Source organism: Clinocottus analis, unplaced genomic scaffold (genome assembly GCF_023055335.1).
Source record: "Clinocottus analis isolate CAN_PGR_092001 unplaced genomic scaffold, fCliAna1.0.p SCAF_8, whole genome shotgun sequence".
NCBI lineage: Eukaryota > Metazoa > Chordata > Actinopteri > Perciformes > Cottidae > Clinocottus > Clinocottus analis.
In genome coordinates this window covers 5,989,415-6,016,133 of record NW_027176240.1, presented here as the reverse complement: position 1 = coordinate 6,016,133, position 26,719 = coordinate 5,989,415, and the positions used below count along the sequence as shown (strand labels likewise).

The window sequence follows — 26,719 nt, the reverse complement described above, 5'->3', positions numbered from 1 at the left end:
TGGAATACATTTCACGGCATAAAGGGGTGACTTGCAATACAGCGTGTGACATGCGATGCCACGTATGAGCCAAACTCATGCTGCTTTGATAATATTCATGTTTATAAACAGTTTTCGGTTGTGGCAGCTGGGAACTGGAAAGACTGAAAATAACAGTCAACTATATGTTCTTTTAAACAGTACATAAAGCAGCAATACCCAATATAAACAGATGATAATATGCTTGTATGTAAAAAAGAAAAATGGAACAGTCAAAGTTAAACTCTTAATAATTCAAGATTTTACACACAGCCTTCTGATTAATTTACATCTCTTTAGTTCACAAGGCAGATTCAGTCTGACAAAAGTTATATTTCAAAGCACAATAACTGGCCCGCCGTGATCGTCAGAGATCGTTTTTTCTGGAAAAGTCATGGTTTTGTGTTCATAACAAAAACAGAATACTTACACTATTTTACATGAGAGGATAATACAATCATGTTCATCTTTACACATCGTACAAAAAAATACTGGTACACAGAATATCGAGTAGAGCTTCTGTAAAGGCAACTGGCAAGTGTAGCATACAGAACAACACGAACGCACAAGCGATTCTACAGGTTACAACAGATTTACAATCCGACTTGGCTCACTTGTTTCAGAGAAGTGACACCATTAAAACCCATACCTGGTGTAATGGCTGTTAAGCTAGCGTTAATAATACACTGGTAGTGCCATATGTTGCACTATACGCCACAATAGCATGCTCTGTGCGCTGTGCAAACAGGCTGATGCATCGTCTTTGCTTTTTTTTTTTTTTTTTTTTTCCACAGTTCATCACAAGGAATCAGTGTGACGAAGACAGCTGGGTTTCCTTCTGTACATTCAGAAGTGCTCTTCTGTTTGTCTCTATAATTATTAGGTCCAGTAAACACTTCTTAGAGAGACCAGATGAACAGACAGGAAAGATAACAACAAAAGGTTCGTTGGGTTGAGAGACGAGACCGCCGACACACGTCAACGCAGTCAGTCTTGCTGAAGCGATGACAGCCACCGTGCTGCCTGATGTATGGAGAACGGTGTTGAGCGGGTGGGATCCATACAGACGTCGGAGGAGAAGCACAGTTGGTGCAGTAAACGACTTTGAATAACGCATCCTGTCCAGTTTTGTCCTCATGTGGTGAGAGAGCCACGGGGCCTTTGGGCATTCGGCAAGTCCAAAATCAAATTAGAGCCTTCAACTTCCAGCAACACCCATTAATCCACATTTTGGGTCGACTGTCCTCTTATACGGGTAAACAATTCGAAAAAGAAAATTGCTGGTGAAAAAGTTAAACTCTGCAAATAGGACGATGAATTGATTTCATTCTTTTACAACCTCGATAATTACGGATGAGGAGGCTTCGATCAATGCAGCGCCTTATCGGGAGCATACAGAACAAAGCATCATCATAAAAGTGTCTTGTTTGAGTGTCTTTTGTAGATCTGTCTCTACATGTGTCTTCGTTCACTGCACTGTATAGTCTTTGATGTTATAGTGATAATACAAACAATGAGAAGTAAACGGTGTACTCGCGTCAATGCACAATTTAGTGCAAAAGCTTCTTCATATGGGAGGAGTTTTGTCAGGAGTTTTGTTTTTTTGTTTGAGTCTTGACCCATATCTGTATCTGTTTCAGAGTGAAAGCCTTGCAGAGCCGTGCAGTGAGTAACAGTAACTCTGATGCAGCGCTGCAGTTAAGCTTTCAAACCGTCGTCGTTTAAATGCTCTGTGCTATTGAGTCTCAGTCAGGTCCTGGATTGTTTGTATGTATGTGTCAATTTGTGTTTGTGTGGTCAGACCCCTGTGGTGACCTGCGTGACCTCTGAGTTAAGATCGTCGTTGGCAACGCCGCCACAACAGCGAGAGTCCACCGACGACCCCTCCAAGGCTAGTCATACCTGCAGAGAGGAGTTGAAAGAGGAGAGCGTTGGTTTATGTGACCTAACAGGCAGTATGTATATGCAGTTTATACTTATTCTCACGTGAATGTCTGACATTAACCTAAAATAAAGATTAACGCCACACTCTCACCGGTAAATTTAAAGCTACAGTCTTAGCTAAACATGAAGACCAGAAACTGGGGAGAACCTAGCTTAGCTTCTTCCAAAAGTTTCAAATACTCTCCAAACGTGTCGCTCACTTAGTTCCCAGATGCGTGTACTGTTATGTTTACACACAGACAAGACAATGTCTACCTGTTGATTGGACCTGTCTCCTGTGTTGGCACTGTTTTGTTCGCGCTGTGGGAGCTTGCGGCTCGTGACTCCGGTCCGAGACGAGTTCTGGATCTCCAACACTGAGGGACTCGGGGTGCAGAACTCACGGAAACAACGCTTGAAGTTCTCATCCAGGTAGCCGTAAAGGACTGGGTTCAGACTGCTGCACGAGACAAAAACAAGGTCACAGTTTAACAATAAAAAAAAAAAATCAAATGTAATATCACCTTTATTTACAGTATAACGTGGGTTGTGAAAGCTACAAGTCAGCTTAAACCATAAACCGACAAATGCATACGATCAGAAAGTCAATACCATTTAATGTTATCGTCTAAGTCAAATCATGTTCAAATTGATCGCTGGATACATTCGTCCAAGTCGGCTGCGTCGTGCGAACCTGTTGGTGTATCCGAGAGCAATGCAGAAGTGCCAGGTGATAGTCTGCAGCGTGGAGTTGGGGATATTGATCAGAGCTGTGATGATGACAAAGATGTGGATAGGAGTCCAGCATACGATGAAGACGGCAACCACCACCAGGACCATGCGGGTGATCCGACGCAGGTTCCTGTCCTTCTCCTGTGTGTGTGTGTGTGTGTGTGAAGGATGTAGGAGGTAGGAGGTTTAGTGTCGGGGATAAGTGGGAGTACAACATGAGAGATGGGAAAAGGGACAAAGAGGAAAGCAGCAGAGAAAGGCGAGGTAGGGAAGATATAATGACCGTGGAGTCCCAGAGGAGAGTGGAGGATGTGAGACATGATGGGAGAGAAGATGGTTAGAGGGGGTTGAGAGAAGAAGTAAAGGGGAGAGGATCAAAGGCAGAGAAAAATGTAGAGACATGAGGAGGAACAAATCATATCCGCAAACACTTTAATTTTCCATTTTTATCAACTGTAAATGAATCCACCTTTATGAGAATACATATATGTTCTGGAGCCAGTGTTTGGTGCATTTTCTCAAAATATTGTTGGTCTTTTTGTGCATTACTGCAATGAATTAAAACTGAGCAACAACCTCAGGCTGAAGTTGTTTTTCCACTAATTGCTCTCTCTTGAGAGCAATGAGTGCACCGTATTTGCATGCAAGCTCTGGGCAGCTTTGTATTGTGCTACATTACACTAAAAGATAAATCAATTAGCTATTGTGTAAATAGTGCGGGCCGTGCACCCGAACGGTTGAGATTTCTCAAAATGATCACGAGGGCTTCCACTCTAAAATCTCCATTTGGATCTCACTGTGTGCTATTTTATTGGCTTGCACTGTGTGGAAGATAAATATGTTTCTTAACCTGGGAGCCCGACAGCATGCGCACACTCTTCAGCCGGAGGATCATGAGGCCGTAGCAGACGGTGATGATGAGGACAGGCATGATGAAGGCAAAGATAAACACGCAGATCTTCAGCAGGGTGTCCCAGTACCAGGAGGGGTGGGGGAATATCAGCTTGCAGTCAATGCTGGAGGCTGTGCCGGGGTGAGGAGATATATATATATATATACAGATGCAAACATGTATTACTTCCACATGAAATGTCTCAATCAGTTATGAAACACAATTTATATTACTTGTCTTTTTCTAAACATCTGCGATTCCTTCCTCTAAAATGTGGTTGCAACTAATACGTTTTTGTTTGACTTTTAAATTCAATTATTTCTATTATTAATTGATCAATCATTTCGTCTATATAACGTCAGTAAATAGTGACTTCCATCCTTTTCTGTCATCTCACTACAGTCTTCTATTGAAGCTATAAAAATGTCCCCAAAAATACCACTGTCTGGTCTAAAAGCTCTGTTTTGTGACGCAGAAGCAACATCTTTTAGTACGATGCAAACTGCACTAAAGTCACTTAATCGCTCATTACTCAGGTCACATTTTAACAAGTTCAGTGGTGGTTTCCTCTCCATTACCTCTGCAATTACACAGAGGTGAAGCCCGACTTCGCAGGTAGCCTCTCGACGACACAGACAGTTATATTAGTCACCAGCGAGGCAGAGAGCGCTTAATGGTTATTTTGTGCAACTACACAGAAATACCAAAGCAACTCTTTTGGGTTGTCTCCCTTTATAGAGCCTGTTGCAGTTCATAACTGTTCTTTAAAGCTGGAATGCAGTGAATGAACTGTGCTTTCTCCCTGTGTTGTGCTTGTATTTGTAGCGAGACCTTGTGTTAAACTCATCGTCTCCCGAGGACAAAAAAATAATTGAGCACTGTTGTTGCAATGCGTGGTCGCTACTTGAGAGTTGGATGCAACACGTTTTGGCTGTTCATTATTTTAAGTTTGGATCCAAACAAATGCTGGGATACGTTTCAAGACAATTTCCAGTAGAAGCTCATATCATCTTTTTTTTGTGTGGTTGTCATGAAGGACACACAGTGTGTCTAACTATGCATCAGATTCTGAACATGTAGAGGCCTCTTATGCAAAGTCCAGACACACGCCGCATTGCAGCGTAGGTATAACAGTGCTTGTGTGTGCACGTGCTTACGAGACACAGCGGTGGAGGCCATGAACATTACAGGCAACCCGATGGCCGAGGAGAGAATCCAGTTGCAGACGTTGACAATCTTGGCGTTGCGCGGCGTCCTGAAGTCCAGCGCTTTGACTGGGTGGCACACGGCGACGTAGCGGTCGATGCTCATGGTGGTGAGAGTGAAGATGGACGTGAACATGTTGTAGTAGTCGATGGACATCACCATCTTGCACACCATGTCTCCAAACGGCCAGGTCCCCATCAGGTAGTTGACGCTCTGGAACGGTAGCGTGCTGGTGACCAGGGCGTCGGCCAGAGCGAGGTTGAAGATGTAGATGTTGGTGGCGGTCTTCATTTTAGTGTATCTGCAAAGAATCCATGGATTTATTTACAGAGACAGCACTGCAAATCGCACGATTGCATCATTCGTACTTTTGGGTCTTTTGGGAGTCATTTCTGGATTTGAGTCTTTGGGCATTTTCTGTGTCTCTTTGCAGTCATTCATCGGAGTGGTCACATTCATTTTAAATAAGTGCGGCTGCTCACGAAGTTGAGTCTTCATATGGAAATAAAAGTACAACCAAATTATAAATGTCACCTAACACACCGTAGGTTCTATAGGCTACGTGTATGTTAAGGCACAGAACATTGCAAAACTAAGTAAATCAGTATTTTTTTAAATGTTCATGATCGAGGAAGGCCTCCTCTCTGACTTATACCACCCAAACTCCAAAATATACATTGGTGTGCGAATATCAATCAATAAAACGTCATATACACAGGTAAAATGTTATAGTTACTTCACGTCATCGTTTTTGTCCCTGAGCCATCAGAGCAATTCAATTTATTTTTTATCGCCCAAAATCACAAATCACAGGGTTTCCTCAAAGGGCTTTCCAGTCTCTACATAGCGCCCACAACAATCTGGAAAATATCCACAAAGTACAAATAAAGACTTGCATAAAGAGTACACTTACGTAGAGTGGCAAAAAATGATTGAAAGGTGATGAGTGTGTTTTCATACAAGAAGAGCCTCAATCACTGAATACCTGCCTTTGGAGCAACTTTAGCAGAACTAGAAAGTACAGCTTACTCGGTGCGTTGCAATAGCAGAATGTGCTTCGAGAGCCGGGCTGAACCCAGCGTATCCCCGGGAGCTTTTGTGAATAATTCAGGCCCCTTGCTTCAGCGACCAGCTCATTTTGTAATAGCAACCGTCGAGTTTAATCAGCTTTAATGACTCAGTTTTAAAAGGAGCTGTCCACCGGAGTTAAGTCCCAGATTGATTGAGGTTTCAGAAGATATCACACAGAAAGTATTGTTTATAGGGCAAAAAAAGTTTGCTGAATGTACAAGTTGTCTAATAGGATTCAGTTTACATAAACAGAAAAAAGGTTATGTTTACTATATTGACTAAAATGACGGATAACAAATACGCCTTCCCTCAAGTAAACCTGCTTCTTAATATCCAGTAGCTTTTAGTTTGTATTCAGATGTCCTTCCCATCGACATAAAGGGCAAAGAAAAGAGGTAGTTCGAAGATCGAGAAGAAAGAGCATGAATCCATTAGCACAGAGGAACACAGATAATTGAAATGGCTCGACAGTTTAGAGCTTTTATCAGCAAAGAAATATTAGAAGCCTTTGCTGTCCATGTCACAATGAGGTCAAGGAGAGCCTGGATCCCGTCAAAAAGGTTTCTCTTGTGAATAATAACCTGTAGACCAAATGGATGATTAACCCACGATGAAGTTATTAGAGAATGATTGCCTCCCCGCAGCTCCCATCAGTGCAAACAAAGGCAACAGCGCTGAGGAGACAACAGGGACTACATTTGCATGAATTGACTTTTATTATGAATATGACAATATTACAAGATGAATATGGTTAATGTAAACATTATATTCCGTTTTGAGAATGTCCTCAAATGCTGATATTATTCAGGTTTCGGGAGCATTCTTTGGACGTTTGGGTTTTTACGGCTCTTTGTGACACATAGCTTCTTTCCTGTTTATGACCAACTGAGTGCATTGAACACAAGCCAATTAGCCGATGGATTTCAAAGCCGGAGTAGAGTTGCATGCTTCAAGGAAAAAGCTCATATTTCTGGACGGAAGGAGAAAAACACCCAAGCATTTTGACATCAACAGGTTTTGATGCAAAGAAGCAAAAGGACAAAATTGGCGTCTTTCGTCCACTTTCAATAGTTTGACTTGAGGATATGCCGGGGCATGTACGCTCTCAAACATGGCCGACAATGGCACCGACAAGGGAGTCAATGGCCCGGTGATGAGGATGCGGCATTGGGTCATTTCACGTGGATCAGAACATGCACGGCTGCATGTAAACTGCAATATTAGTGGAATATTTATTTCCATTCGCCATGTAAACAGCTTATTAGGAATTCTTTTTCTAGAAGAAGGGCAAAAAGCGGAATATTTGTTCCACGTAAATGTCGTTGTTGTCGGTTCGAAACGACTGCCGAATGAGTGCAGCAGCCGTAAGCTTGCCCATAAACGCAGTGGACATCGTCAGTGAGACGTTTTCTATTGGTTTGTGGCCGTTTTGAAGCCTTGAGTTTGACTTTTTGCAACCAAAAGTACCACGAGAGGAGGACTTTAAGTACAACCGACAGCTAAATAAGAAATGTTTAGGGAACCAAACAGTCACAATTTAGTAATGACCTGAAAAGACACTGTGAGGGTAAAAGTTATAAAACAAAAACACGGAGAACACGGAGACCAGCCACTGTGTGGTAGCGACCTGTCGACCACACGGTTGTCACGCTCTAAAGCATATCCTGCTTTATAGTGTATTTTACTCGAAATGGAAACATAATTCACTGAAATAACATTGCTGAAGGAACATTAGGCTGTATTTAAGGCAAAAAAGCTCCTCCAAAACTCCTCTGTCTTTAATGATGTAGCTCATCAGCTGATGAGCCTGGTGGAGGGTCCCAGCTATAAAGACTCACCACATGAACATGGAACGGCCTGTTCTTTGGCTGACACGGCTGTTGTTTAGTTTAGTTCGCTCCAGAGATTTCCACACAGCCACAAACGCTGAGATTACTAATTACTAACTTTTAATAAGTGTGCTTGTGTATTGCTTTTAGACTTGTCTGGCTTCATATCTATGATGCAGCTTTGGAGCCAGGCAGAACACAGATTTCATGCTTTTTTTGACATTTCTTCCCAAATTTATAAAAAAATCGGCAACCCAAATCATTTGAGGCTAAGGCTTAGATAGTCGCCTTTGGGGCTAATCTACATCATTAAATAAATAGTTTTCTGTAACAACTGTGTCGCATTACAATCACAGCACAAGAGCGTTCTCTCCTTTCTGTGTTGAGTTGAGCTATCAGCAGTTTACGAAATCTAGTACATTAGTGTTAGTGACGGATTATTTTACGATGTGCTTTCCTCTGCTTTGCCAACAGTGTGTATAGATGAAGAATTTAGTGGCAAGCTAATTAGTAAGCTTGCTAACGTTAGCTTGCTAATTGCGCCATTGCTTTCTCATGAAAAACGTTACATTGGTGACAAAGAAAGCGGGGAGCAGCCGGCTAGTGGCCGGTGGCAGTGCTGGTCTCTGCTCCTCGCTGCTATGAGACTCATGGTTAATGGTCACGCGGGCCCTGTGGCCAATCACATCCCTCTAGAAGACTGTTCCGTGTATTCTAACCAGGCTGCTCTTTCATAGAAGAAGACAGGTGACGTGTGATTGGATTAAAAATGGGATGTTTGTATCAAACAGTGGTGTCAGATTGTTGACGCCTAATGCCACATAAAGACCGTTTATACACAAATCCCAAAGCCATATTGTTGTTAAATTAATCTGGATACACAAAGTGACAATAATACATTTTATCCACTTGCTTCATTAAACAATGCTGTCATTGTACCTGAGAGGTAATTGCTATTTTGTTTCAGCTCTCCTCAATAATCTCAAATCCTCTTAACCGCAAGATGACAGCGAGTTCATTAAATTTTGATTAACTTTAACACTGACAGATTAGTGTGTTTGTTATTTCAGGCTTTATTTGAACGGGGACTGAGACACCTTGAGACGCAGGGAAAGCCGTCACCGTACACCGAGTAGTGAGCTGGTGCTGGAGGTAATTTCCACAGTGACTCTGAGACTGCCGTCACACGGCAGCAGATAATAGCTTGTGTTTCTCCTGTGTCTGTCTGAGGCTGGAAATTATTAACATTGAATGGCCTTATCTTATCTGGAAAAAAAACCCCGTAATAATGTGTTGAATTCATGATTTGTCAGTATTAATTAATTGTTGGACCCTGAAGTCTGGTCACTCTGCTCATCCATTTATTGTCAGAATGCTTTGATTGCAAGAAACCTGTATTTCTTATTACACAGCAGAAATAAATGTGCATTGAAATTTATCATTAAAATGTACTTTTTATGTTACTTTTAACAATATATTGTGTGCAAAACCTCCTACATTAGTCAATAAACGGTGGTCCTCTGAATTGTATTGCGTTCAACTTCAAATAATGTGTGTTTTAAATTTTTTTGTACAATCCTTTTTTTATAGTGTGTGGATGTAAATATTATGTTGTGCGATGTCTTGAGCTATTTGGACCCTTAATTTCCCTTAGGGGATCAATAAAGTAATTATCTATCTATCTCATCCATCTATTGGAGAGTTCCTGCAACAGATACGCCGCCGCACGGGGCCGAGACATTCATTCCTGGAGCTCCGGTGTAGCCGGCGGATATCTGGGCCAAGACTTCCTTTCCTGTGCGCTGCTCATTGTTTCCAGTCCACTGGGCAACTTGAGATGCCAGAATGGCGTCGGCGAGGAAGAGTCAATGTGTACGATTGTAGGCGGTCCATAAGTCTTCTTTAAGCGATAGCCGGTGGGTTCCGAGATTTATTCAATCAAAGCCTGCTTGAACGTAATTAGTCACTACTAAGGTGGACATCTTTGTAATATGCTCAGTTTGTAGCGTCATGTCCTCCATTACGCTGATGGAAATTTAATGTAGGTGGCATTACGTGCAAATTCCTAGGAGGTAGGTAATGGAAAAGAGCTACCCACCAGGTTGTGTTGAGTTCAAAACACTTTAATGAGTTGAGCATTGTTTGAATTACTTGCTTTTTATCAACTGGCAACACAGAGTTGCGTGGTTTGGCACAATATTACTTATTAGTTTTCAGGCCAAGAGCAATCATTTGATAAGTATCATTCATAAAGCACACACATATCTCCTGTGGATGGTGTCTCATTTGAAGAGACATTTCACATACACAGAAACATTGTTTCATTATGTTTCGGCTAACAGAACATAAATACAAATGTTTCCATTATTGACAGGAGGAGACGGTGAAAGGCAAAGAGAGACGCGACAGAAGAAACTAACGACGCACAGTAAATCTTCATTTAGCTACGTCTGCGTGTAAACGACACTTGACAAGAGAAATTGCTCAATCTTTCTCCAAACTACCGTAATTTGGTGGTTTCCTGAACCACTGAAGCACTGAGGCGGCAGATAGATGTGCAGTAATGGACCTTAAAACCATCCAAAACAGTCCTTTCAGTGAAAGCATGTATTATTCACAGCCTTCCATCAACCAATTAGCCGTGATTCCCACCTGGGGGAGTGAGATGCCTTATCATTCCCTCTGTTCCTCACCCATCTTTATTCAAGCTTAGATGAGAAGAAGAAAAAAAAACAACGGATTTGATGATGATAGTAAATTATCCCTGTGGGAAGTCTGATTTTCAAAACTCATCAGAATTGCTCAGAGAGCCTTCGACGATGAATTATTCATACATCAAAATCATTTGTCACACAACAAGAGTTCATTTCCTAATTTGCATTGCATATAAAAGTAGGGCAGTTGAGATTTGGTGGTTTTAATGTTTTTCAAACATTGTAAATGTGGCCATTTTCCGACAAAATTGTAATAATGAGAAAATACTTTACCTCTAACCTGCCTGAAGACCCAATAATATCTTCTGTGGACACTGTATGATGAATTATTGAAAAGCGAATTACATGAACCTCTCACTCGGTTCATGAGCCTCGTCTGTTGCTCAAACTGCATTGTCAAAAAAATAGACAGACTTAATTTGGTCATTATTATTTCAAACTAGAGTTCCCTTCCAGTTTTGGTCCCTCAGGTGATCAGAATGGTGGGATTTATCTTTCTATCTTTAAAGGGGGCATTGCGGTGTTCTTCGGGGGCGTTAGTGGTCATTTTATCAATATACCTGCTTTTTAGCACCATCATGCTTTTGTCTAAATCAATTGCATGCTTTTCTTTTTGCTCAGTTCACACCTCCTCTGGGCCGTCGCTCTGTCGCTGCGTGCACTTCCTAAAAGCGCACAGAAGCAGTTTTCAGCTGCACTTTATTGGAGATGATGAAGCTAACGTTAGTGGACAATAAGCCAGTGACATTCAGGATTGATCAGAAGTGTTTCGCATTAGTTTTGCTTTTCTACATCCAAGCAAAGCCACTCGGTCTCACGCATGAGTCCTCACGACAAGGATGACTTTATTCTCGTTAAATTACACATGATTTCTCAAAATACTGCGACAGTATTCTCAACTTGAGAAATGTTGTGATACGTGCAGAAGGTTTTGACCATGAGCAGAACCTTTGCTGAAACGCATTCAAGCTGTTGGATACAAGGGGTTAATACATTAATTCAAATATATGAAAGAATCATTCAGGTGAATAGAGAAGACACAAAAGAGGAGGGATGTCTGCTGACTCAGCTGGGAGAAAATTAGAAAAGCTGATCTACTTCATATTCTTTTTTTTTAGACATTTCCACCATAAATTGGTGCAGAAAGAAATCCTCAGAATCCAAGGATGAAATAATTGGTGTTTATAATTCCCTTCTCTTGTTGAAATGAAACCTTTCAACCTTTCAATGTATTGTTGAATTTGTTCAATACTCATAATGAGGTGATGATTTATATTCACAGGGCTTTTTGCTCCCTGGGAGAAAAACAATAATGACATTCAAACTGTCCAGTTTAATTAAATATGTTACCTTGCATTCAACTACTTGCTTTTTCAAATCATGTAACAGAATTCTAATGAATATTAATATTCAGGATTGAAAACTAGCCTACATTTTATGCTGTTTTAAAAATAATTGTTGGGGGAGGAAGGGACCTGGAAAAATGATAAGAAACCACTGATTTGGATCATTTGAAAAATGTATCACCTTTTTTGAACCTGCATGCCCAAACTATCCAAAGAATATGACACACCATAAACTCTGAGATATAGTTTTTGGCGTTGGCGCTGTGAGAAGCACAAGAGCATTTGATTTCATTTGTTGTGGTCGTGCTTTGTGTTACAACCCTTTTAGACTTGTGCAATTAGTAAAACATTGTTGTGTTTTCACTTTAATGTTCAATTTTCTCCCTAGATGTGTTTACTCGGCACAAGTGAGTCAGACCCTTAGGATAAGTTCAACAGAAAGGACTTTTAGCTGCAAGAACATGTGTAACACCTTATTGTGAATTTGAATAACCACCTGCAGTACCTTAATGCCTCAACAAAATCATCGGTATTGTCCATCTGAATATATGTATTACAACAGTCAGTGTAATGTGTGTATACTGCATGTATGTCTTCAAATTCACATACAAAAAAGTCTACTCTTTGCTCTTTTTCCATTACTTTTTATAATCTTTTCTTTTTTTATGAATATCGCTGTACTTTGCGATAATTCTCCAAATGTTCTTCTGCAGCACAATATTTAACCAAAAACGATATTTTGACAAACCTTTTGCGCTTGACAAAGATGGCTTCTCTTGCGATTTGAAAATTGCAGGAGGTCATATAGCAATTTAGATATCGTTTTAAATTCAGACCTTGACGTTACACTTTTGTTTGGACACTAGAACTCTTCATTTGTTCTCATTAGGATTAACCAGGCGTACCCCAGCTGTTCAATAACAAACAGATGTTGTTATTTATTTCTTGCTGCCAATAACGTCCGAGTCTCGATACGGACGCACTAAAGACTGACGTAAACACACAAGGGACAACCAGGCAGGAGAGAAAATACATTATGGTCGCTGCGTTCTTCACCGTGGTCAAAACGCTCGGCAGCAACAACAGAAGCATTGTACATCCTGTACATATGCTAAAAATATGCTCGAACATTCGGGTGTTTTTCAGTGTTCTCGTGTCCACTCCACTCCCACTATCTGAGGCTGTCTAATGGTTCAACATCAGCCTCTGTATATCACCCGCACTGACCCTGAAGGAGAAGGTTAAACCTTAATAGAAACCAGATTCAGCTTTAGTTTGATTTAGTTAACCGCCCGGTAATCAATCATAAAAGCAAAGTGATTAGGAGACAAAGAGCTTCGGCTTTTCATTTGTGTTAAATTAGATTTTGTTTTAATCACAGGAAGTTTATCAAAATAAATCTGAATCAAGGATTTGTTATTTATCGTAGCTAATGTCCTGCTCATCCTGAGTGGATTTTAAATAAAGAAAGAGGATCTGGTGTGTTCTAGCCTGGCGCTGTGTTAATTGGGTCAAATTGATCATTTTGTAATGCCATCAGATATTAAGAAACACGGCAGGCCATTTAAAGCTACCACATACACACCAGTGGGAGCTTTGTTTATCTTTATTTGGAACACACTTTTAGTGAATCAACAGTCATAATATTTCAACAAATGTCAAGGAGAGAGCCCCACACTTCTGGTCAACAGTTTGGAACAGCAGCTGATTCATTTTTATGGCCCTTGCTGCGCGGCAAGATAAACATAATTCATCATTAGTCTGCGATGCTGGCCTGTGTAGGTGTAGCTCTGAGTGTGATTCATGGGCTTCTGCTGGGTGCGGATAAACCATTAAGGCCATGGTGCAGGAGCAAAGGCTGCTCATGTGAACAGACATCTGTATGCCTCTGGCTCCGACCATTAACACTGGTGAGACAGAGTGTGGCCGTGTGCATGTCTGACTGCTGGGCATGTTTTTCTAGGATTTGTGTTTTAGGTTGTTTTTTTCGCCTTGAACAAATCCTGTTTATTGATTAGCAACATGCACGATGGCCTCATCAGAATCATAATCAGAAAAAAAAAACATTTATAGCTAAGTATATTTACATTTGTCATGGTGGAAGGTGCATAACATTTAACATTTAAATATTTAATGATAACAGAGTGCAATAAAAGGGGAGCATGAATATTTACAATTGGGTCTACTGAGTATTTATATTTTTTCACCCAGAGATATAAACCCAGAGCCTCTTTTTCCTGATTTCAAGTGACTTTAAAAAAACCCTCAAATGCTTCTATAGTTTATCATCCACAGGTCCAATCTAATACATTTAAACAGCTGAAGTACTCTAAACCCTTGTGAAAAGAGAAACGATGGAGTACATTTTAAAACAAAGGTCGTTATATTAGAATAATTACGTCAGCTCCTCAACATGACTCATGCCAATTATAACGTTTCACTAATTCCTTAATTTAATACCGATAACAACGTGTCAAAGTACTGCGGTTGTAACCGGAGAGACGAATGTGCGAATCTACCAGTAGGAGTGCGATCAATATCTGATCAATATTGGAGTGTCAAGCTGCGAAGAACTAACCGTTGTTTTTCTGCGTTCTGAGGTCCTGCGATCTCATTGGCCCTCAGACTCATCTGAAACCGCGTCAGATGACACCAGCTGAAGGAGACGGTCATTTGCATCGGTTGTTTGTCAGGATGGGACAAAATAAAAGGTCAAAGTAGGTCATGTTTCTGATTCTGAACTGAAAAACACGATATTTGGACTAGAAATGCTTGAAAAGGTGTCAGTACTTGTGTGTATTGGGATTGTTATTAAACACGTGGATGCTTTGAATCTCAATCTTTCTAAAGAGGTGGAGTATTACTCTGTGGGATGATGGGAAGGCACCGATGATTTTTTGATCAGACTTGACTTTTTAATGGCAAGAAGTTGCAGATTCTCTAGAGATCAAGGTCAATAGGGTCTGGTATTCATATCAAGGTCTTATGATCTATAGATCTGTGAGCCTTATAGGGCTAACAATGTTAAAGGCATCGTCACTATGGTATAAAAGGTTTTGGAAAGGTTCTTGACGTGTATATAGACGATAATTACATCGCTTACTCCTATAGCGTATGGTTATGTGTCATTATAATACACAGGGGGTAGCGGTTGACAACAATTTAAAAGTCACCATGTGAGGCTGTAATATTCATCTGACAGACAACCAGATGAAACTAGATGTATTAGATGGAAGTCAGGGGATCGCTTGCGAGAATATATATCATCATCTTGGACAGTGAATAGTGTCAGTGATGAATTTCATGTCACTCCCTGCAATAGTTCTCGAGGTATTCCAGTCAGAAGCAAAGTGGTGGACCAACTTTGCAATCCAAAGAGCCACGTTGCTCGCGAGCACAAAAGTGTAATACGCTGTTCATGTTTGTTGCTACAGATGTAAACACTTCACTGCGCTTGAGACGTTTTGTATTTCATATGGACAGAAGGCTTTGAATGGTTTCAAATCTTTCAATATTCTATTGAATTTGGCTTAAAAGGAAGAGTCGATCCAGTTAAATGTAATGTGATTATAGAAAAGGTAAAGATGACTCTTAGGGTTAAATAATTAAACTGAAGTATTTTTTAGCACTTAATGTTCCATAAAATGCTTGATAAAGTAGTGCTAGTATACCATTTACCATCGACTGATTTGTCAATTGCTCTTCCATCTACATGCAAGAGCTTTATTAGTGTTAATGTGTTTACATTTAATTTAGCTGACGCTTTTATTCAAAGTGACTTACACAAAGTGCATTCAACCAAGAGTACAAACTCAGAACAACAATAATCAAAGAACAATATATGAAAGGAAAGTTAAACTCCAAAGTGCTATCAGTAAGTGCCATTTAATTGTTACTAAAGTGCTTCTACGGTGCTCCTTTCCTTATTCAAGGTATAGTCGTAAAATATTTGTTCATAGGCGAAGAGACTTTAAGCTGTCCTGATGTCAAATGGGAGCTCATTCCACCATTGAGGAGCCAGCACAGCAAACAATCGTGACTCTGTTGAGTGTTTAGCTCGCATTGAGATTGGGACTGCAAGTCGATGGGCGGAGTTACAGTAATCAAGACGCGACGCGATCAGAGCCCGGACGAGAACCATGGGCCGCCTTCTGAGTGAGAAGGGGTCGTCTTCTCCTGATGTTGAACAGCATGTACACAGGATCGTGTTGTTGCGGTAATGTTGGCAATCAGGTAGAGTTGACAGTCGAGTGTCACACCGAGGCTCCTGGCTGTCGGGGTCGGGGCCAACACTGAGATGTTGAAGGTGATACAATTGATGAATAATATTACTTCATGGCTTGAAGCAAGCTATCTTTTTTTTTTTATTTTGAAATTCCCCTTAGTAAATGTAAACCATAAGAAAGGACACCACGGGGAATATGCAGCAGCCTTGACACGAAATGGCTTCATGCAAACATTGTCAGTGACCATGTCAGGCTGGTTGAGCTATAGCCTTTTTATTCTGACACTGATATAAAGGCTCTTAGAGATGTTCTGAATGCATCATGATGACACTTGACAAGCTTCAAAGGGCCGCCGCTTAAATAGAAATCAGCTCAAAAGAGAAATAGCTGTATTTTTAAGCCTCTAAAGCTGGAACTTTAAGCAGTGGCAGACACATATATATATAAATATATTCTGATATAGTAGAAAACAATCACCTCTAGATGTTTTAGCTCAAGGCATTACATTATTTTGGCACATGAGTAAAGAATTCAATTGAAATGGCAAAAGGCGCCATTAGAAATCAATACATTGTTTTCTTGTCAAATGTATATCATTCAGATGTACATGTCTTTTTGAAATTGAAGTGAGCCTAAAATGTGTCCAAAACATACCATCAAATTATTTTGTGTCAATTAATTCTTGCTAGCTTGTTAGTTAATAAACTAAATGTTCCAATTGCTTTGAGTTTGTTTCGGTCCTCCTGTCGTCTGGGGTCAAAAGTTGCTTTTAGCAGCTTTACGTACGAAGAATTTAGAAAGAATGTCTCAGAAAAATGTGTTTAAAATATCCCCAAACAGTTCTCAAATCTCTCTGGCAGCGCTGTTCTCCATCTGTATGCTCAGTATGTTGCAATGGCTTCATACGTTACTTTCGGCGGAGGGCCAGGAAGATTCACATTAGCATGACATTGATTATTCTTGTTAGAGGCTGAAAGTAAAATGTACTCGGTATTAGTGTCTCCTGCAATGACAGGATAATAAACAAAACGCGGCATAAAAGCAAACAATGGAGTACGTCGTAAAGAATTGGCTCAGCGCTTCTGAGCGACTCATTATATTTAACACTTTCGACATTTTACCATCACAAGAACTGTGTTGTCATAGAAACCCTCGATGCGGGGCAACATTATTTATTCCCCTGGTTTGAAATGAGGTTTGTGTCTGATGCTTTAATGACTGATGACTTTGATAACAAGAGTACTGGAGCCCACCTGCTGTGTTCACTCGAGCACCGGAGATACGGCACGTGCAAAAAAAAAAAAGGCTTGGCTGAAGTTAAATAAAAGATAGTGTGGAGACTATCATCCTCTCAGCCAAAAATACTTGTGAATACAAGAACAAGTATTTTTGGGGATGGAGAAAGTGTGTGTACCAGTTTACTTGCCACTATGAGTCCTATTATGAAATTGAGTGAAGCTGTCGGCACAAAGCACAGCTGTGTTGCAGTAAGAGCTCAGGCTCTAAATTATGAATACCAACTCACTCACACGGTTATAAATAATCCCATCCAGAATCATACATGTAGTATATATAGACAGATAAAGGCATAAAAACAAACTACTCACACTTTGAACATTTTATAATTATTACTTTTAGAGGCATTTTAAAAGGGCGGTTGCTCTAATGTCTAATTCATGTCTTATGTCTTACAAACATACGTACTGGAATCAGTTTTGCTCTGTGTTGCACCTGAACAGGTTGATGCTTGAGTTCAAACTTTCTTCGCTCCAACAGGTACAATCCTCCTCTTTCTTTTTCTTTCTTTTTTTTTTTTTACATGCCAACATGTAAACTGTTGCCTTTCCCCGTAGAAAACACATCCGCATGTGCTCTCCGATGTAAACATTTACTGACAACATCCATCAACCGAGACGTATTGGATGCTCATGATTGGCCGGACAGAAATTGATGCAAGGAGATCAACAGCATGGACACGTAAAGACGGACGCCAACGGGGTGGAAACGTGCACACACGCCAATGAAAGAGGTGCTAGAAAATGCCCGGTAATCGATTCAAATCATCTGCTGACATGGCTTTCTTTACAGTCTAATTGACGAGATAGTCATGTCATCAATTCTGTTTATCTCAACAGATGCTTTTAGTGCACATGTATGTTGCTGTGTGATGTTTTGGAATTTGCAGTTGTTGTTGCAAACAGCGAGTTTTATCTCCACGGAGGTTCATGTTGTGGTGAAATTTGTGTAGACCAACTAAATCGAGGCCGCACGGTGGTGCAGAGGCGAGCACTGCCACCTCACAGGATGGCAGGTTGATCTGAAAGGGATTTGATGTTATGACGTGTTAGTGTTTCGCTAATGATCTGCAGGAATTAGAAGAAAAAAAAAACTCAAAAAAAGGACCTGTTGGTAACTTTTTTTTTTTGGACAGTTGTTTGTTTTGCAATAAAAACCAGAGCAACCCAAACTGGGCCTCGGTAAGAGATGCTTGAATCGAGCATGTAAAACACTTAAAAATTGCAAACAGCCTCCAAATGGGAAAATCTAGATAACAAAGGCATAAATCACGCACACCACATGTATTCAACAACCACTGCATTGTGTTCTGTTGATGGGTTTGAAAAGTAGTTTGTTGTGATTCTATTATGTGCGTTTTCCATCACTGGAAATTTGACAAAAAGAAACACAAAACCAATTGAAGCCCATGTCATATGGAAGCAGGGACCTCGAGAAGAGTTTATCAGCTTGTTGCTTAGGAACAATTTTGTTCCTAAGCATGTGCTGAAAACCTTTTTACACATGGCCTCTTCGTGCCCTTGGCCTCTGGTCCTGATTGAATATTTAATAAGTGAAAATGTCATACACAGTTTGGTTTAAAAGCAACAACTTTTACTGCGGCGGAAGTAACCAGTTGACCTCTTTGGATTGGTTTGGTTCGCTCACCCGTGACACTTCGGCACCAGTGAGCCCTTCTGGTTGTTTTTGAAAAGATCATAAGACACACAGAAGGCTTCCAGACTGTAAGGCGGGGTGTAACAACATTGTCAAACTGATTTAGAGAACAAATCGGCGATACCCTCTGGTGCGTTGAAATGCCAGCCTTCATGAAGAAGGACATGTTTAACCATACCTGTCATGGAGTATAAAGACCAGAATGGGTGTAGGTGGGTGAGTCACTTTGTAATTGACAGATGGACAAAAGAGCCGTGAGCACCCATAAATCATCAAGTAGAGAAAGAGACAAAAATCTGTCTTTTGTTCTCTTGTCGAGTTAATCATCGCTCCTTCGTTCTGTCTCAGACGTCCTCAGCGCAGAGCGGTGGCCATCGCTTCATTCCTCAAATAAATGCCCTTGAGATGTATGTTTTAAATCTTCACAGTCAAGGTTTGTCAAACTGGGAAGGATTTACAACCTTGTGAAACTGGTCATGAGTGAGTGAAGTTCTCCTTCCAGTCTGTATTTTGTTCTTTCTCCTGGATTCAACAGAGACCTCCTGTTGTTTCCAGACTGACAGGGCTCTATGTCTCCAGCAGTGTCACGTAAGAAACTCATTACGCACACATACAGGAATGACATACTAATTACCTCTCCGCACTGTCTACTTATAATTGTCTCCCAACAAGAAATGAAGAGTCTGTACCAGAAGGACCAGCATGCAGCATTCCCCTCTCTCCGAGTCTCACAGTGGAGCTGTCAAACCTTTCTTTTTTTGCAAAACTCTCAACTCAAGCAAATTAATCGTCATTATCTGATAGTTATATTATACCCGGGGTGAAGGATAAACCCTGGATACATGTGTCTCGACTCACTGTATGCACGGCGAGTACGTCAGTAAAGCAAACAAAATAAGTGCAGCATAACATCCACAGCAGTTATTTCGCTATTCGCTTGTTATTTTCAACCTAAAGCAAGGCCGTTGTGCACAATGGCTGCATGTTCAGCGCTGTGCAGCTAAGGTCAGAGTGCCCAGCCTCAAATGTTTACAGCTTGAGAAGAGGAAAGAGAAGGATGTGCCAAACGCTATGCACTGTGCACAGAGACACACAAAGGAATGCATCTCTGAAAGAGGCTCAGGGCTGCTGTCGGTTCGGTCTGTTTATCTTCACACCTCCTTGGTGTTTACCTAAAAGATGCTCCGCCTCTCGGTCTTCACGCTCACGTGACAAGAACCTGCATCTGTCATGCGAGAGGATTTGCTTGACTACAGATGAAAGGTATCGACACTTTTCAAGCAAGGATCTTTTCAAGAGGCCGTCATCGAAGAGACGCTTTAAAATACATTTACTGATCCAGAAAGTTGATTTGTATGCAATTTGTCTTGGGGAAGAAGATATTATGCATATCCAGAGACTAATGTATGGTAATGTGGGAAAAGTAAAATACAGTTCCTCAATTAAAAAGGAAGCTGATCTTTAGTTCTAATCTTTAGATTTTAAAGCATAGCTTTACAAGCCTGTCTTATCACAAAACTGTAATGGAAATTTGCACATTGAAAGGCGAAGCCTTTAGTTTGCTATAATCATCCCTCCTGTATATACTGGCCTTAAAGAAATCCCTTTCTAAAGCGTATCAGTGTGAGAGATGGGGCACAAAACTGCTGTCCTGTGAGAAACGCATTGTGAAGTTCAGTTGAAGTGAACACAAGGCTTCCAGTCGTCTTCCAGTTATAGCCTTTTTAGTACGCTTTTCCCTTTTTGTGCTTCCTTGGACAATATTTTCTTGCTGAGCATTGGCTGAAAGGAAATTGGCCTTAAAAAGAAAGACAGAGTCAAGACAGTTAACTTCAGCTGAACTTTAGAAGTCATTTACGCAAGATTTATGATCGACTTTATCTCACTTACATTCAAAATGGGTACGCCACTTTTGTTTTTAAACAGACCGGGAAAGAATGTGAGGCTTTACATTTACAAAGAGGTTTTTTTGTTTGGTTACACAATCGCTACAAGCACCGGAAATGATTTTAAGAATGAACCTGACTGTTCGGCAGCGCACTAACAGACTGCAGCTCAGTTGTTTGAAAGTCATCCCGGGGGCCATTCGTCATGTCGGGCAGTGGGAGCCACGAGAAAACCATTAGAGAGAAGCATTAGTGGGGATCTGTGAGATCAGTCGAGTGACGCAGATTGTGTTGACGCTCATCATAACATCGTATTTCAAGTGACTGGGTTTCAGACTCAGATGTTTAGACGCTACTCCGCAACCTGGAGCAGGGTCATGGAACATTTGTGAAGAGGCAACATTTGTTGTGCCGCTTCATACGCTGCGGGTTCTGGAGGGCGGATGTAGCTCATGGGGGAGAGCGCTCGCCCTGAAACCACAAGGTGCACAGGTCCATCCCTGGTCTCCCCATAGTTTGCATGTTGAAGTGTCCTTGAGCAAGACACTGACCCCCGGGCGCCTCCCGGCAGCACACTGCTCCTTAATTACTAAGGACGGGTTAAATCAATGGTTCTCAAACTGTGGGGCGCAACCCTCTAGTGGAGCGCGGAGGTATTACAGGTGGGGCGCGGGGGGAGATGCAGATTCTTAAATATATACACACACACACACACACATATATATATATATATATATATATATATATATATTACAATCCTTTATTAAGAATCCTTTATTAATCCCACAGTGGGGGTATTATTCTCGGCATTTTGCCCATCATCATCATCATCCTTAGTAATTAAGGAGCTTTGTGCTGCTGTGAAGCTCTGGGGCTTCAGTGTCTTGCCCAAGGACACTTCAACATGCAACTATGGGGAGAAAACCAGATCCAGCTGGCTTCCTTGGTCATCTTCTTTGCCAAATATGAGTTATTCTTTGCACATATATACTGTATAATGTTATTAGTTTTTGTCGGATGGAGCAATCCGGTTTACTTGAACGGGATTTCAATTTGCTTCAATCTATTAATGAAAATAGCACGGATGGAGGAGTCTCAAGAAGTTGGACCATTTTGTTCCGATGTCGTCGAGGCGGTGGGGCCCGGACATTTTGCTTCCTCCGAAGCGGGGCGTGACAGAAAAAGTTTGCGAACCACTGGGTGAAATGCAGACGCCAAATAATAATCTCTTCTTCTTCTTCTTCTTCTTCTTCTCCTCGCAGCCCTTCGCTGCAGCAGGTGAGCGGGGCCAGACGCTCAAAAGCCTCGCGCGCAAAGTTCGCTCCGGCCCGCTGAACGTGACCAAGCGGGTGAAGCTGCTCATCTCGCTGCATGGCGCGCGGAGGGGAAGGGGACGAAGTCGTTTTGCATTCATCATGCTCGAAAAGCCTTTCCAGTGTTTCCATGGTAACAGGAAGCACTCTGAACTGCCGGCGTGTATTCCTCGTGGAGCGCAGCAGCTTGAGTTTCAGCCGCAATTGATTTTTCCGATTGAGCGTGCTCGTGTTTTGTTTGCTCACAAGAAGTTTGCGGATGTAAGTGCAGGGTGAGCAGACGAGGGACGGGGAGACAGGGAGAGGACAGAGAGATAAAGATGGAGAGAGAAATGTTTTATGGCTCTAAGGTTAGTGTTAGGTCGGTGCTTTGGATGGGGGGGGGGGGGAACACATCCCTCATCCACTGATGTCTCTATTTAATCTTATGAGAAATACGTCAAGGCCATGGCTGTGAAGTGGGCCTAAGAGTTCAAGACGACATTTCCATTTAACAGTAAATAGTTACTGTGTATCATTAGCTAAATGGATCTCCCCTCTTACTATTGACACAGAGAGAAAAGAGCAGGAGACCGTCGGAGAAAAGAGAGAGAGACAGAGGTCTGTGAATGTTAATGAACCTGACGGGCTGTGCTTCTCAGAAGAATGACACATGTCCTTTACCTTCCTCCCAGCTGACCCTTATGGAGCGCAGACTGACCGATCCCAGTGTAGCATCTCTGCTCTGCTCCACAGACTCTCATGCCAGAGTTTCAGATTTTCCTTATTCTCGGGTTGGTTTCGTGAATTTCGAGCCAGTCGGGGTTAAAGATTGTGTATTAGTGATACTTGTTACCTCGGGAGGTTGGAAGGAGATATGAAGAGATATGTTTTTAAAATGTTACGTTTCGGCGTAAAAACCTGTAGAGCTCATGCTAGCATCATTAACTAAGGTTAGCAGGTAGACATAATGTATACACGTGATGTTTTGATGTTTTTTAATGATTGTAAAAGTGTATAGATCTACCTTATAGGAACCGTGGTATTTTGCCAGGTGATGTGGTGGTTGACTTTTACACCTTGAGGCTTTAGCTTCTATAGATATATTTTTCTTAACCTGTTTTCACCACTAAATCAGCTTTACATTCAGAATATAGCGTTCAAACACACATTGTAAAAAATAACACTTTTTGGGTAGCAGTGGGGCTTAGCAATGTGTCAATTTACTAAAGGTCTCATACACACACACACACACACACACTGCTGGTTAAGTCCTATTCCATCACCGTCGAGAGAAGGCAAAGGACGGGTGTCGCCCTGAATCTGTGCCCACAAAACAGCCGAGGATGAGAGAGCTCAAGCTCAAATAATGTCCCTCACATCTATCATCTGCTTTGGAGACAAACTACTGTGGAATACATAATGCCAGCCTGTATACCAACTCATACATCATAAACACTCTTGTACCCTTGCCAGACAGCTGCAGACATAAATCCCTTCCTTAAAGTGATGCTGGCGCATAACTTACACTTCAAAAGGTGATTTAACTTCTGTTTGCCCGGTGCTCGCCCTTTGTTGTCCACTTCATTCTGTTGCTATGGAGGTGGCAGAGGTGGAAGTAATGAGCAACATTTACGCCCGAAACTGTAACACAATCGTGGTTTTATTGGCTAATTTATCCTAATTTCTGTTTAATTCCACTGAGGCCGCAATGAGGAAGGTGGTTGTCTATTTATCATTGATAATCAGCTTTAAGCACAGGATGCTAATATCTGTCCACAGAAAATTTATGTATTTCTGGTTTGGACATTAGGGCTCTGTGGTGCTGTTCTGCATAATTTGAAATGTAAATGCACTTATTTATAGACTTAACGTGTTCTTTAAATAAATAGTTATATCATATACCATCATCATATACCCTCCCTTTAAAAATGGTAATGTTAAAGTAACAGTGTTTTTACTTTAGTAATGTCTTGTTCCATGGCTTGATGGACAGATCTGCTTGAAGTAATTTTGGGTCCAAAACATTCGAGACGTAGATGCAGAAAACCGCCCGTGTAGACGTGTGCATTCTTTAGCAAAACAGAACTATTTGGGGAAGCACTCAGACTGAGAGGATGTGTGCAGTCTGGCAAATGAACATTTGCTCCATGCTGCATCTGCCCTGGAAAAAGGTGGAGAGGTGAAGAGAATAATGGGTGTAATAAAAAGGACAATGGTTATACATTATAGTTGTAACAGAGAACTCTCTAATTTATAGAATTAAGTAGTGTCTTTCCAAATTTAAAGCAATTCAAGCACCTGCCTGACATCAAGCCCTCCCCTCGGCCACTCTTCACTGATTCTATCAGACCTTCAAAGTGGATAATCACAAGGTGGGAAAACGAAGATGGACCACTCTCTCTTTCATCTCCATCCTTCTCAGCTCCCCTATGGCTGACCATCAATCTCTCGCCCCTCGAGCTTTCTCTCCTCTCTTTATTTCGAAGTTCATCCCTCACCTTTTCTGTCCCCCTTCTCCTCCTCCAATCGACTTGTATTACCTGAAAGAGGCTCGTCTAGAATCACGTAGCTTTGGCTGTGGAGCACTGAATCAATATACATCTCAGCTTTTCAAGCGTGATGGTTGATGTTAGGATTCACCTTGATGTGGGTATGTCTTAAGTTGACACATAACTATGGATTTTAAGTTATTCAATACATTTTGTATATGTATTAAAGTGGGAGATTCCAGCTTATGTGAGAACTTTGAAAAGACAGACCTTCTTCCACCTACAAGAGATTTTAGTTAATGGATTTCTTTAACTATAAAAAAAAAAGCTTAATTTTGATTGTGTAAAATGACTGTGAGGTCAGAATAAAGAAATGCAAGTGACCAGTGACATTTTTCATTTGTGGACCCCTCGTCATGAATTTTGGTCTCTTACTTCGTATGACAGGCTATTAAAGAGAATAAAAGCTCCCCCTGTTATGAGAACCAGACAGCTTGACACTTGTTTGAAACTGTTTAAAATATCAATTAATGAGATGTAGACATGTACGCTGAGCGGACAGATTCGGCTCCAACGTGGCCTATTTAAGAAAGGGGAAGGAACGGCCGACGTATTGGAACGTGTAGTTTAAGTCTTTCCAGTCATTGTCCTCACCAATACTTGTCTTTTGTACAATTCCAGTATAACGCTGGAGTCTAAAACAAGACATTGTGTTAACTTTCAGATGTGTGGCTCGTATTAAAGATATTTCCGAAGCGATACCCTCTAACCTATGGCAGTGGCAGTGGAACAAGCATCGCCACAAACAAGGGCGCACACGCCACTGAAGCAACAGTGCATGTGAACACGAGCAGCATCCGACTGGATTAATGGTGCATGATGTTGCTCAGCACTCACAAGGGAGGGATGATGTGCTGCATTTCCCCACATCAGTGCGATCTTCCAGTTTACTAATGGTATTGTGCGTGAAACAGACAGAGGGAACATGCATTATGCATGATTCCTCTGTTGTGTAAAACTCATTTGCTCAGCTTCCACCCTCTCGCGCTGCTGGCTCGTTGGAGCAACTTGCTGGATGCATTTTTACGCACGAACGGCAAGCAGAGCTGGCAGGCTCGTCAACACAGCATTCACATGGTCTCACTCGGCCTCGTTAACACACACGCACACACACGCACACACGCGCGCACACACACACACACACATCCGCACACACTGGTTAACACAGCAACAGGTCGCTGTTTAGAAAGTGTAAAAGGCCGAATACAGTGGCTCGGAAGTACTTTGCTGCCTTACCTGACGATGATATACATGACGAGCACGTTCCCAACCAGCCCCACCACGCACACTATGGAGTAGAGCGCGGTGATGACAATGGCTATGATGACCGGGTTGGTGTCGTCCTCCAGGCTGCCGGACATCCTGCGGTCGCCGTCGCATCGCGCCTCCGCGAAGCTCGCGGTGTTGTTGCTGTCGGTGAAGTTGCCACAGAAGCTGCCGTTGCCGTAGAGCTGGCCCTGGCTCCTCGGGTCCGACAAGTTGCTCGCGCTCTCCATGGTCCTCGTTTCAGGCGACGCGCGGTGTGGGTGCTGCTCGGGGTGCTGCCCGTGACGCCCCGCTGGGTGCTCGTTCGTAACGCGCCGGGTGTCCGGAGCGGTGACTCTCTCTCTCTCTCTCTCTGTCTCTCTCTGTCTCTCTTTCTCTCTCCCTCACACTGTGTCGAAGAATGTAGCCGCGTGCGAGGAGGGTGAGCACGAGCCTGCGCGAGCCTCCGTTCACTAGACGACCCTCGCGCGGCACAGCGAGCCTGCACAACAAAAGCGACGACGTGAGAATGAGAGTTAGCTCCCTTCATTGCTTCCTTGGTTCCTTCCTCTCTTCTTTCCTTTTTCCCCCCCTCCTATACTTCCTTTCTTTTATTTTTGCTTCTATTTGTTTTGATATTCATTTTTCCTTCCAGTTTTCTCCATTTCTTGATATTTTGCTTTTCTCATTATTCCTTTTTTTATTTTCCTTTTTCCACCATCACACCTCCGTTGCCCTTCTTTCCTTGTTCCTCCTGTCTTGTTTTTCATATTATTATTGAATGGACAGTTTTACAAAGTGCTTTAACTTTAATAGCAGGTTTAATAGCAGGCAC

At 41.8% G+C, this 26,719-nt stretch overlaps 1 protein-coding gene across 1 annotated transcript; it reads right to left on the bottom strand.

Moving 5' to 3' along the window:
* Positions 1–1,040: 1,040 nt before the first annotated feature.
* On the bottom strand, positions 1,041–26,486 carry oprm1 (opioid receptor, mu 1). The gene is made up of 6 exons (XM_068568161.1): positions 25,876–26,486; positions 4,723–5,072; positions 3,524–3,696; positions 2,636–2,814; positions 2,218–2,401; positions 1,041–1,920 (listed from the first exon to the last, which is right to left on the bottom strand). The coding sequence occupies exons 1-6, from the start codon at positions 26,133–26,135 to the stop codon at positions 1,915–1,917; spliced, it is 1,152 nt and encodes a 383-aa protein (XP_068424262.1). The 5' UTR covers positions 26,136–26,486; the 3' UTR covers positions 1,041–1,914.
* Between the last annotated feature and the right edge of the window lie 233 nt (positions 26,487–26,719).